The sequence below is a fragment of the Calliphora vicina genome, chromosome 2 (assembly GCF_958450345.1).
Source record: "Calliphora vicina chromosome 2, idCalVici1.1, whole genome shotgun sequence".
Lineage (NCBI taxonomy): Eukaryota > Metazoa > Arthropoda > Insecta > Diptera > Calliphoridae > Calliphora > Calliphora vicina.
In genome coordinates this window covers 26,598,677-26,613,124 of record NC_088781.1, presented here as the reverse complement: position 1 = coordinate 26,613,124, position 14,448 = coordinate 26,598,677, and the positions used below count along the sequence as shown (strand labels likewise).

Sequence of the window (14,448 nt, the reverse complement as noted above, 5' to 3'; positions counted from 1 at the left end):
TCTCCTTTTATTGGTTTTCTGTCATTACGAAGACGAGAAATGGAATTGAAACGTGCTTTATGGAAAGCTCCGGAGCTTTTGAGGGATCCATCCCCACCACTACGTGGCAGCCAAAAAGGCGATGTCTACTCGTTCGGTATTGTGTTGTATGAAATAATTGGTCGTAAGGGACCCTGGGGTGAGACAACATATACGCATGATGGTAAGTGTAAAACTGATTCATTATTGTTCTGCTATGTTTGTTGTACGAGATTTTTTCAGAAATCATGAAAGTAAAGTATATTTTGTGATATCAGTAGGGGTATTCGGAGTTGAATTTAAGGATCGTTTAAACAAAACCTTATAAAAATGTTTGATTATAACATCAAGGAGGATTCAATTATCCCTATAAAGAGATGCATTCAAGGAGTTTTGAACATTTTTCCTTTGCTCTGAACCACCCTACTACTCGTCATCATTATATAACACATTTAAAATGAAATCGTAAAAATACACCATTACATTGTTCTTTTAATCACATATAGTATTTTATTACACTTGTTATATTTTTATGCATTTTTTCCTTTTATGTATTTCTTTGGAATTAGAAATAATAACATTCGTTAAGCAACCAGAATTACTGCATCATGGTGTCTTCCGTCCATCACTCTCACAACTTGATATACCCGAATATGTGCGCCAGTGTTTAAGATCATGCTGGGAGGAAGATCCCGAATTACGTCCCGATATACGTTTAGTGCGTATGAAGCTAAAGGAGCTACAGGCCGGATTGTAAGTATAAGAGAGGAATAAATTATGCATCATGAATAAAATGAAGTGACAATTCATACATACATTTCTTTAACATGCTCGCAGAGAAAAAATATAGTTGGGCATGTTTACTGTTACAATTTCAACATTGTTACAAGATTTTTAACAATATTATAGTACATGATTGTGGTAACCATAATATGGTTAATTTACGATTAACATGATTGTATCAACCATATATATGGTTACAGTAAATAAGTATATGTTTGTGACAACCACTATTTTTTTGGAAATTTCGGTATCTCGAGAACTACAGTTTTTCAGCTTCCTAGGAAAAATGCAATTATGCAATTATATGAAAAACGTTAAAGGTTTTTCATATAATATGAAAAACGTTAAGGGTTAAAGATATCATGATAAAATTTTTAACTAATATAGATCCAAATGTTCTTAAATCAATGGCATTAAAATTTAGCCAGTTTTTGTTTTTAAATACCAAAATTCCTAAAACGGTGAAGATATATTGAAAAAACTTTTCTAAACGGCTGGTCCGATCGGAATAAAATTTGACGTGGGCTTAGCCAAGGAGTATTCGAGTTTAATTGCTCCAGAGGCGGCGATATGGGGGCTCAAAGTAGGGTACCTTCGACACTTTTTTGTTTCCTATCAGATTTCAAAGATTTTTATATTTTTGGAAAACGTTCGGCTAGGCCTTGTAAAAATATTCTTGCATGTGCTATTTATCTCTTATAATTTCCAATTTTGCCATACCATGGTCCTCATTTTTAAAATTATAGGGCGTACTTTTGTTCTAAAATCCCAAAGCCTGTATCAGAAAATGGAAAGCATCTTTGGAAACCGTGATATGTTCCTCATTTATCCCCAGCCCCGAAGGAAATGTGGATCCTATGCGCAAAATTGTAAAAATATCATTTTTGGGATTTTCGCTCCAATTTTTAGGAATTGCCGGATTCCCTTTGACCTTTTGGCGCAGGGGTATGTTCCATTCTAAAAATGTATGCAAACATGTGAAAAGTTGCCGTTTTCTTTTCTAAATATGTTGCATAAATAATTGGTAAATATGTTACATATTTCACCCTCAATTATATTTCAGGGTGAGATAATACCCTTTTTTGCAACTGCGTTAAGTACTTTTTTGCATTGAGTAACAGCTGATTTCTATTTTTGAAAATCAGTGTTGTTAATGCTGTTGGCAAACACACACAATTGAATGTCGAAAGTCGCTTTAACAGTGTAAATATCGCTTTTTAATACAAAATTCATTCAATATTTGGAACGCTAAATATACATTAGTGTAAAGTGTAAAATCAAGAAATTATTTTGTTCCATTCTAATAGAGAAAAATGTTTCACTTTCACATGATAATAATATTACACATTTATAAGGCATAATTTTTTTTTTAGGAAAGAAAACACCATGAGTCTTTCAAAAATATTGCACATTTCCAGTTTTTTTTTATATAAATTTTCTTAATTTTTTATTCAACAAAAAGTCAATGGTTTTGACTTAGTCACATTTTGTACTAAAATATGAAAAAGTGAAACATTTTTTTGAAGGATTGAGTTTTAAAAGTAGCATATTTTTTAATCTAATTGAGATATTGACTTGAATTATTTTTCGTAAGACCAAAAATTAACTTATCTAAACAAAAATAAATTAATTCGGAATAAATGTGGATCAAATTGGTTCTAATATTTGGAGTTTTAGAAACTCAATAAATGTAATAAAACCTTTATTAACAAAACTCAATGAAATTTTCAACATTTTTTAAATTTGTCATTCTAAATAACCAAGTAGGAAAGTGTAAAAAAACTTGTCAAAAGGTCAAAGGAAATCCCGCAATTCCTAAAAATTGGAGCGAAAATCCCAAAAATTGTAGTTTTTACAATTTTGTCCATAGGGTCCACATTTCCTTCGGGGCTGGGAAAATACTTGGGTATAAATAGGGAACATAACAATGTTTTTAAAGCTGCTTACCGTTTTCTGATTCCAGCTTTCGGATTTTAGAACATGTGGCCCAAAGTTTGAATTTTGATAAAAAAAAGTAGGTCAATTTCTGAAGCGACATAAGGCCGACATATTTGAAAATTAGGACATATTTTTTATACCAAAATATTCTCCGAAAGATATATTACAGAAAAACATGAAACTGTTTATGGTCTTAAAGAACGTTTTTTTTTAATAAAAAAAGAGTTAAGTCATCTTTTCGCCCGAAAAACAGCAAAAATCTACTATTTTTTTAATTTTTAAATTGAAAATCGTTTATTTTTGGATTCATTATTGATATTCCTCCGAAATATTTTTTATGTTATTTTTAATTTAATTGTCTAACTAACAAACTCTATGGACTTCAATGCCACAGAATATTTCTGGTGTAACATAGTGTTATTATACTATACCATTGCCAATGTTATACAAATTAACAATACTAAACCTTTTCTAACTTTTAATACTCTTTACCCCAAAAAAAAACTAAATAAATAATTTTAAAATACTAAAATATACCAAACCAAACCATAGAAATTTAAAACCAACATTTCGTGTGTTTTGCTTTACAGGAAACCTAATATTTTTGATAACATGCTGTCGATTATGGAGAAATATGCATACAATTTGGAGGGACTTGTGCAGGAACGCACCACACAACTTTATGAGGAAAAAAAGAAAACTGACATGTTGCTCAATCAAATGTTGCCAAGGTAACTGACTGCGTTTAAATTAAAACCTAATAACTACTGAACACACGCAGCAGTGGATAAAAAAGTAGCACTAGGAATTTTTAATTTGTTTCCTGTGACACCCATGCTATTTTTGTGTTCAATGGAAAGCAGCAATTACAATTTTGTGATTTTTTTGTTTTTTGCAGATCTGTGGCCGAATCTTTGAAACGTGGCGAACCTGTTGAGGCTGAATGCTTTGACTGTGTCACCATATTGTTCAGTGACATTGTTGGCTTCACAGAACTGTGCAGCACCAGTACACCATTCGAAGTGATTGAAATGTTAAACGATTTGTATACATGTTGCGACTCAATTATCAACAACTATGACGTTTATAAGGTATGAAATTTTAAATTCTAAAACTCTGGTATTTCCAAAAACTCAATTAGGTATGTTAACATTGTATGTCACATACGTAGAAATGATGGCTGTAGATGAAAATGTACAAGCAGTTTATATTAGCATCTTCTTTTTCCTACAATAGTCATTTATTCGATGATCTAATGATGTTAAACGTTTCCTCCATCATACAGATATTGTTTGGCATCATTATCTAATCATTAGAGTTTTCATTCGAACACAAATTATTCAAATAATCGAGGAAAAATTATATTTTTTTTAATTCGAACTAATAACATTTTCCAATTAAGAATAAAACATTATTCAATCAAATATTGTCGATTAATCGAATAAATTTATTTTCATGTTAAAATTATAAAAAAAAAATGTTTTGAAAAATATTTCAAAGAAACAAAGCCAGTAGTTAAGTAAGATAGCTATATTCGGCTGTGCCGAATCTTATACATATATCCTTCAGCATATTATACTTCAAAATAAAAATTTTAAATATTTTTAGGTAAACAAAATTTTTTTTTCCAAAGTAGTTTTTTTAATTTTTTTTTGGGAAAAAATGTTTTCGAATTGTTTTTTAAATTTTTTTTTTTTTTAATTTTAAAATTTTTTTTTGTTGAAAAAAAATTCGGGTTAAAAAATATTTTTTCCGATTTTGACCCATTGTAGGTCCAACTTACTATGGTCTTTTATACGTCGTTGCAAAGGTCTTTGAAATATCCATCATTAAATATCCATATTGTCTATATATTGATTTCAACAGACAGACGGACATGACTTAATCGACTCCGCTATATATAAGGATCCAGAATATAAATACTTTATAGGGTCGGAAAATTATATTGTGGAAATTGCAAACGGAAAGACAAACTTAAAGTAAAAATAATATTTTATCAAAAAATAGCTTAAAATTTAGGGTGTTTAAAAAAATTTACAATAAAAAAATGTTTGCCTGTATCAACCAGATCAATTGCGAGAACGGAGGGTTAATTTTCAAATCCACTGGAATAAAGCAGCAAGATCAGAATATTATTAAACTTAACTTAAATTGCCGCATATCGACTGAGACCAATCCACAACAGACACTATAGACTCCTTTACATCCAGAAAAATTATCCATTTGGTCAATGAATATAATTACCGCACCATGATCAATGATTTTTTGTTTAAAAATATGGTTGACATTGAGATATGGTTTCAACAGGATCGCTCTACGTGCCATACGGCGACCGCAATCATCAAAATTTGGCGATATCTTGATTTCGATAAATGTACCTGACAATTGGCCTCCATAGTCGTGCGATTTGATACCTCTTGATATATTCTCTCTTTTGTTGTGTCTTATTTCTGACTTTCTGGTTGAATTTTCAGTTTTGGTGTATTCAGGGACTTATAGTAAAATTTTACGGATAATATTTTTGCGGAACATTTTAACCCCCTAAATCCCTGTTTTAATGGTGCTTTTTGCTCATTTTTAAGAGAAGTACAAAAAAGACCCATGCCTTGAGGATTTAGAGGGTTAACATATTCTAAAAAATGTTCTCCTTAACATTTTACATAAATTTGCTGAATACCTGTTATACCTAACATGTAAGGATCACATGGTTTCTTATGCCTATCCGAGTTATAGGCATTTCAAAATTTAAATTTTAAAATTTTACCATACCTTGATCCGCTTTTTTAGAAATATAGGGCGTAATTTTGGACCGAATGGACTCAAATTTCTTTTTGTTAGTAGGACAACTAAATTACGAATAACATATAAATTTAAGATTTAAGAGCAATATCAATTATGGATCCAAAACTAAACGATTTTCAATTTAAAAATTCAAAAAATAGCAAATTTTTGCTGTTTTTTGGGCGAAAAGATGACTTAACTCTTTTTTTTATTAAAAAAAACTTTCTTTAAGAACATATAACAACTTTATGTTTTTCTGTAAGGTATCTCTACAGAGAATATTATGGTATAAAAAACATGTCCTATCTTTCGAACATATTGCCCCTACTCCCTTCGAAATTTGGCCTATTTTTTTTTATTAAAATTTGAACTTTGAGCCACATTTTCTAAAATCCCAAAGCTGGGATCAGAAAATAAAAAGCAACTTTGGAAAATCTGATGTGTTCTCTATTTATCCCCAAAGTATTTTCCCATCCACGAAGGAAATGTGGACCGTATAGGCAAAATTGTAATAAATACCATTTTTGGGATATTCGCTCCAATTTTTATGAATTTTCACAAGATGTTTACACTTTGTTATTTCGAATGACAAATCTAAAAAATGTTGAAAATTTAATTGAGTTTTGTTAATAAATAAAGATTTTACTACAAATTACATATTTATTGAGTTTCTAAAACTAAAAGTTGTATCAAAATTTTAATAGGATTGCAAATATTAGAAACAATTTGATAGACATTTATTCGGAACTAATTTTTTTTGTTTAGATAATTATTCATCTTACAAAAATAGTTTCAAGTCAATATCTCAGTTAAATTCAAAAATATGCCACTTTAAAACCCCGTCCTTCAAAAATGAAAAGTCAAAAATTATATGTTTTGAGTTACAAAACATTTATTTTGACAAATATCTCACTCCCATCCCACTAGGCGACCCAAAAGATCTGGAAGGACAAGACCTAAGCTTTCTTTTGAGAAAAAAGAGTTATTTCCTTTAAATAAACCGGATACTTTTGTTTTTAAAACTCTTTATTTATTTAAAACTCTTTATTTATTTAAAATGTACAACAACAACAACAATTTCAATTTTCACTATGTGTTCTAATACACACACACCCTTGTGTGTACAGGACACTTTAAGGCACACAGTTGATGTTTATTTACACAGCGTCTATCATGAACTAACTATCGACTGCAACCTCTGCTATTATTTATACACACGTCATCTTTCGTGAAACTTCTACAATGATCTTAACGGACAACTACTACATTTTAATTCTAGAGCTTTCGATGTTATTGTTCGCAGCTTAAACATTCAGTATTGCCATACATTCAAACAATGCTAACAACCGCATAGAAGCTTCTACTGATGGAAATGTTTATAAACACGATGAATGTTGCTAGCAATTGCTACAGACCGTTAAATTCAAATCGTTAGTGCAAATTCCTATCAATATGTTTTTTATTAAATTATTCGAATATTTTTTATTCGTTATATGATTTTTAAATTTTTTGGACATTTTCAAGTTTTTTTTTGTTTTTGAAACAATTTTAAGCAAAATAAGGGCCACCCTATATGTATTGAGAGAAAAGTATTGATGAATTCTCCACCTTGTAACCTACATAAATTGTGAAATTTATCATCTGTTGAATGCAATACTTTTTGTTTAAATAAAGCATTAAATCCTATAAAATCATACCAGAAACATTTAAGTAAAGACAAATAAAGACCTCTTCCATTTGAGACATATGACTCTTATTCTTACGACATAATAAAGTTTAAATCAAATGATTTAACAAAATTTCATTTAAATTAAATGTAAAGTGCTTTCAGAATATTTTTTAACTTAATTTCATTCCAAAAAATATGTACATATTAATAAAAACGTGTTTATGTATCCCTAGAAAATACATTTGCTTTCATTTATAATTCAACGTTGCTAAATTAAATGAAACTTTATGTTATTTTTATGGTTTAAGTGAATCTGTTTTTCAAACTTTTGGAATTACTGGAAAAGTTAACATTTGTACGTTAGTTCGTTAGCTTGTAATAGGAAAATAAAACAATTGTTAACAGCTAATTGGAATTGTTAACATTTTCATTGTGAATTATTTGTGTAAAAACAACATGGTTTACCGATTCCAAATGTGAAATTCGTTTATTTATATGAAGGCCATCAATATTCAACAGTTCTCTCTCAATCGTGACAATATCCTGATGGTACTTTTTACAGTTAAAAAATCAAGTAAGATAGGTCGGTCAAGCCAGAACATATAATACTCTACTCTCAGTGAATTAGCAAAACCTTTTTTCTTTTAAAATTTCAATAATTTAATTTTGTGAGTGATTTTCAGAATTGTGCCTTATATGGGAGCTTTGACCAATTACACTATGCAACTTTTGGAAAAAACACACGATCATGACAGTATAGGTTCGAATCTACTACCTAAGGGTAGTATAAACCTATACCCACTTTGTCCATTTTGGTGACCAATTTTTTTTAGGTCCATCGAAGATTTTGAAAAAGGTGTCATCAGTTTTTGACCAACAGCTAGTTCAGACTTGGTGATACCGCTTAACTTTATATGGCAATCATATAGCTAAAAACATCTCAGCTGAGTAAATAATACAGCACAACATAGAAGTGTGGACTTGATCATACTTTTTTAACAAAAAATCTGAGTTTTATTGTCAAAAAAATAATTAAAAACAAGTAAGAAAGTATGGTTGGTCAAGCCCTACCATATAATACCCTACACTAAGTAAAAGAGCAAAAACATTTTTCTTTTAAAATTTCAATAATTTCTATTTTTGAGTGATTTTCGGAAGTGGGCCTTATATGGGGGCTATGACCAATTATGGACCGATCACCATGAAATTAGGTCGTGTGATTTATGTCTATATGAAAGTTTACTATGTTGAATTTTGTGAGTATACTAACATTATTAAGCGGTTTATGCACGTTAAAGTGATTTTCGGAAGCGGGTCTATATGGGAGCTATGACTAATTATGGACCGATCGTAACAAAATTTTGTATATATAAAACTTATTTGGAGCGCAATTTGTGGAGATACATTTATAAATTAAACATTTATGACCGATAAAGTCCAATTTCGGAAGGACATTTGTATGGGGGCTAGGTGAAATAATGGACCGATTTCAGCCAGTTTCAATAGGCTTGGTCCTTGGGCCGAAAAAAATAATATGTAACAAATTTGATCGAAATATCTTCAAAATTGCGACCTGTACTCTGCGCACAAGGTTTACATGGACAGCCAGCCAACCAGACGGACCGACGGACATCGTTTAATCGACTTAGAAAGTGATTCTAAGTCTATCGGTATACTTTAAAGTGGGTGTTAGACTAATATTATTTATATTATTACTATGGTGGTGTTGGGTATAATTAAGGTACAAAGTGATATTTGTGACCTAATTAGAGTGCATAGATAAGTTCAAATTGCATTGATATGTTCACAAGAGTTGTTCAGCTTTAGCGTAGTTCCAACTTTGCTTAATAGTGTTAGTGAAAAATTAGGAGTCCCTGGAAGTTGTTCTAAAAAAAGTAAAAACTAATTTTTTTCTTCCTATTTGTTTTCAACAAAAAGTGCACGAAAAAACTATTTTTTGGGAAAAATGCGTTATCACCAAGTCTTAATGAGTTGTTGGCAAAAAACTGATGACACCTTTTTTTGAATGCCCACAGATTTTCAGAATCTTTGGGGCTCCATAAAAAAAAGTCGGTCACCAAAATGGACAAACTACTACCCTTTGGTAGTAGATTCGAACCTATACTGTCATGATCGTGTGTTTTTCCAAAACGTTAAACGTTTCGAACTACATCCCATTAATACTTAACATTTTAATGTATGTACTACCAATATAGCAAATGAAATCTTAAACGAATCGTTGGCATTTTACAGCAAAACATGTGAGTCGTTTATATATCTATGAATAGTCTACCTGGTATTTAGTCGTTCCAGAAATAACATTAATATGCACATAAATCCGGCCCTATGGGTTACCATTTATTTATTTATCAATCAATCTATTTGCGGTATACCCACAGTTTATTGCTAAATAGAAGTTCATTGAAAAACTAAGTATTCTATTGATTATAATTTATTTATCAATCTATATGCGGTATACCCACACATAAAACATAAAGTTCTATGAAAAACTAAATCCTTGATTTGGTCATGATCTCTGTAATATATTGCTTCTTATTTAATTCTTAATCGATCTTGTTATATCCTTTCATCCATCTGTATGTGTGTGGAAAACAAGATAGGGCCGAAACGAAAGGAACTAGGAGGATGAAAATTTGCCACAAACAACATCGATGTTTTAGAAGATTTGGTATTAAATATTAGCAAAATCGCTTAAACATAAATGGGGCAAACATATTATTTTATTTATGGAAATTATATATTGTCAAAAATTAGAAAAATCTATTGAACCATCAAATATTTTCGAATATATTGCAGGAAATTCGTTGTCCGTACATATAATAAACTAAAGGGCATCTAAGAATCGTCTCTGCTTTATGTCTTACTATTTTTTGTTTGCTATTACTTACTAATAATTTTTTATTTTTTTTTCACTCCCTCTTTCTCCACATTTAGGTTGAAACAATTGGTGATGCGTATATGGTCGTTTCAGGACTACCACTAAGAAATGGCAAACGTCATGTTGGAGAAATTGCCTCGTTAGCATTGCACTTATTGCAAAATGTGGCTAATTTAAAAATTCGCCATAAGCCAACAGAAACTTTACAACTACGCATTGGTGTTCATTCTGGACCCTGTGCAGCTGGTGTTGTGGGCTTAAAGGTAATGTATGATGTTGTATGTAAATAACTAAGCGTATGTACGCATAAATGTGTATGCAAAATTTGTTCTATGTAAATTTTTTATGCTAGATTAGTTGTTAGGTTCTTTATTAGAATTATTCATTAGAATGTCTGCAGCATATTTTGCATAATTTAATTTAAAAATGGGTAGTAGAAATATGCAATAATATACAATAAATAAACACATAGTTGTATTACATTTTTAGCTTCTATTTTGAAATGCTTGTATACAATATTAATTTATTCAAAATATTGGTCATTGTTAGCTATGACCTTTTCCCATCTTTCTGGCAACATGGATTCCGAGCCAAAAGAACTGCTCATCATTTGAGGCAAAGAACAAATCAAGCCAATATCGGATACTCCAATGTCTTCCATGTCAAAATGACCACTTTTGAACCGCACAAACACAAATTCAGTAAAAATTACACATATTCCCCGGGAAGTCAATAATTCGATTTCTTGTTTGTTCGAATGAATCCAAATACAATATATTCCACGTTTTAACTTACTGTTGATATTTTTAAATGATTTTGGAATCAACTTTAACCTGTTTATCATTTTAACCTGTAAAATATTTGTATGTCAATTTAAAATGTATGTAATATCTTTTCAGATGCCTCGCTACTGTCTTTTTGGTGATACTGTTAATACAGCTTCACGCATGGAGAGTACGAGCGATGCTATGAAAATTCACATATCCGAAGAAACGTATCAACTACTGGAGAGTTTAGGAGGCTATCATTGCATTGAAAGAGGACTGATTAATATAAAGGTGAGATTGGTAGCGCATAACATATAACGAAGTTAAATATTAGTAATACTTCAAAACCATTATATATTTAAACTGCAATAAAGTAAATATCAATTTCTATACAAAATGCAGTTGAACTACATTTCTGTAGAAAAGTTGCCCATGAAATGGACTACATTTCTATAGAAAAGTTGTCCATGAAATGGACTACATTTCTATAGAAAAGTTGTCCATGAAATGGACTACATTTCTATAGAAAAGTTGTCCATGAAATGGACTACATTTCTATAGAAAAGTTGTCCATGAAATGGACTACATTTCTATAGAAAAGTTGACCATGAAATGGACTACATTTCTATAGAAAAGTTGACCATGAAATGGACTACATTTCTATAGAAAAGTTGACCATGAAATGGACTACATTTCTATAGAAAAGTTGACCATGAAATGGACTACATTTCTATAGAAAAGTTGACCATGAAATGGACTACATTTCTATAGAAAAGTTGACCATGAAATGGACTACATTTCTATAGAAAAGTTGACCATGAAATGGACTACATTTCTATAGAAAAGTTGACCATGAAATGGACTACATTTCTATAGAAAAGTTGACCATGAAATGGACTACATTTCTATAGAAAAGTTGACCATGAAATGGACTACATTTCTATAGAAAAGTTGACCATGAAATGGACTACATTTCTATAGAAAAGCTGACCATGAAATGGACTACATTTCTATAGAAAAGCTGACCATGAAATGGACTACATTTCTATAGAAAAGCTGACCATGAAATGGACTACATTTCTATAGAAAAGCTGACCATGAAATGGACTACATTTCTATAGAAAAGTTGACCATGAAATGGACTACATTTCTATAGAAAAGTTGACCATGAAATGGACTACATTTCTATAGGAAAGTTGCCCATGAAATGGACTACATCTCTATAGAAAAGTTGCCAATGAAATGGACTACATTTCTATAGAAAAGTTGCCCATGAAATGGACTACATTTCTATAGAAAAGTTGCCCATGAAATGTATTGCATTTCTATAGAAAAGTTGTCGATTAAATGGACTACACTTCTGTAGAAAAGTTGCCCATGAAATGAACTACATTTCTATAGAAAAGTTACTAATAAAATGGACTACATTTCTATAGAAAAGTTACCAATGGAATGGACTACATTTCTATAGAAAAGTTGCAATGAAATGGACTACATTTCTATAGAAAAGTTGCCCATGAAATGGACTACATTTCTATAGAAAAGTTGCCCATGAAATGGACTACATTTCTATAGAAAAGTTGCCCATGAAATGGACTACATTTCTATAGAAAAGTTGCCCATGAAATGGACTACATTTCTATAGAAAAGTTGCCCATGAAATGGACTACATTTCTATAGAAAAGTTGCCCATGAAATGGACTACATTTCTATAGAAAAGTTGCCCATGAAATGGACTACATTTCTATAGAAAAGTTGCCCATGAAATGGACTACATTTCTATAGAAAAGTTGCCCATGAAATGGACTACATTTCTATAGAAAAGTTGCCCATGAAATGGACTACATTTCTATAGAAAAGTTGCCCATGAAATGGACTACATTTCTATAGAAAAGTTGCCCATGAAATGGACTACATTTCTATAGAAAAGTTGCCCATGAAATGTACGACATTCCTATAGAAAAGTTGCCAATGAAATGGACTACATTTCTATAGGAAAGTTGCCCATGAAATGGACTATATTTCTATAGAAAAGTTGTCGATGAAATTGACTACATTTCTATAGGAAAGTTGTCCATCAATTGGACTACATTTCTATAGAAATGTTGTTCATGAAATGGACTACATTTCTATAGAAAAGTTGCCCATGAAATGGACTACATTTCTATTACTTTTTTTTAAATTACTTTTTTTATAACGATACAAGATTAATAACAAACCAACAAGATTAATGATACAAGATTAATAACAAACCAACATTTCAAAAATGTTTACATTCTTCCAGGGCAAAGGCGATATGCGCACCTATTGGCTAATCGGTCAAACTCCCGAACAGCAACTGCAACAGAACTCTGTGGTTGTTCTCAACGATGCAGCACCCGATCTAATTAGTAATGTGGATACGGAAAGTTTTACCTCCAGTTCGGCGGCCTTACATCCCATCATGAATCACTGCTACATTAAGCACTTACAACGAGGAGGCTCTTGCTTCTCCAATACTGCCAGCCAGCAGAGACAACGTTACATCAAGACGGCCTACTGCAGCTGTGAGACCAAATGTATATACAATCGTCGTTCGGATGATAATGTAACGGTTGATACGATGCCACATCGTAAACAACAAATGGATAAAACGAATGCGGTGTGCAACAATAGTTATTTGTGTGTGTGTCGGCTCAATTCGAGTGTTATGTCAACACATCGTGGACCACGTTCGGCACCGGTTATAACATTTCGTTTATAGAGAAATTCAACGAAGTTTTGTTTGTAAACAAAGAACATGCACACATCCTGTACAGTTACACTTACTCGTATAAAACTAGTTCTGAGAAAGGACTCTCACTCTCTTTTAACTTAACTGTGTAATTACTTACTCGTATTATAAGTGTTTATTTATTTTATTCTTTATTGCTATCTTGCTGTTTGCCAAATGTGTAAATTCTCCTAACTGTTTCGTATTTTAAAGAACATATGTTATTACTAGGGCTGAGATTTTTATGCACTAAACAAACGAAAATATGCACTATCTTATAAATTAAATAATTCACTGGTGTTTACTCAGTTTTGAGGCTGTGTAAAGTGCAAAAATATGCATATTTTCGGTTACTGACTACAAACATGCATTTGCATGAAAATCTCTACCCTGATAATTAATATTTAAAGCTGTTATCTACATATTCTACTTATTTACAACTATAAACTTACTATTAAGTCTAATTATTTCTTAAGTATAAGAGCGTGTTGTGTAAATGTCTTGTTGAATTTCTATAAATATAAATGGTATTCGTCTTTTTTTTAAACGATTTAAATAAATATTATAGTATAAATGGTTGTGATAATTAATGTTCAATTTAATCTAGTAAAAAAACAATGTTTTATTTAGTAAATATTGAATATAAATAGATTTTTTGATCATTTGTTCCGCTCAGCAAATTATAAATATTGCCAATTATTGTATTTGTATTATATTTAGAAAAATTATATCAAATATTTACATCGGTATACAAACAATTTACAAAATAAATAATAGTTTAATTAAAACTGGAAATAAATAAAAACTTATTTAAGTTGTTAAATACAGGAAGTGTGTTTTA

General features: G+C 30.8%; 1 protein-coding gene across 1 annotated transcript in view; it reads left to right on the top strand.

Annotated features, from left to right (window-relative positions):
* Window positions 1–13,627, top strand: part of Gyc32E (Guanylyl cyclase at 32E) — a 157,614-nt gene extending 143,987 nt beyond the window's left edge. Inside the window, exons 17-23 of the mRNA XM_065499909.1 lie at window positions 33–202; window positions 588–771; window positions 3,330–3,470; window positions 3,638–3,830; window positions 10,145–10,351; window positions 10,988–11,146; window positions 13,140–13,627. Coding sequence (XP_065355981.1) covers window positions 33–202; window positions 588–771; window positions 3,330–3,470; window positions 3,638–3,830; window positions 10,145–10,351; window positions 10,988–11,146; window positions 13,140–13,598 — 1,513 coding nt within the window. The 3' untranslated portion in view covers window positions 13,599–13,627. The remainder of the gene's footprint in view (window positions 1–32; window positions 203–587; window positions 772–3,329; window positions 3,471–3,637; window positions 3,831–10,144; window positions 10,352–10,987; window positions 11,147–13,139) is intronic.
* Window positions 13,628–14,448: the final 821 nt, after the last annotated feature.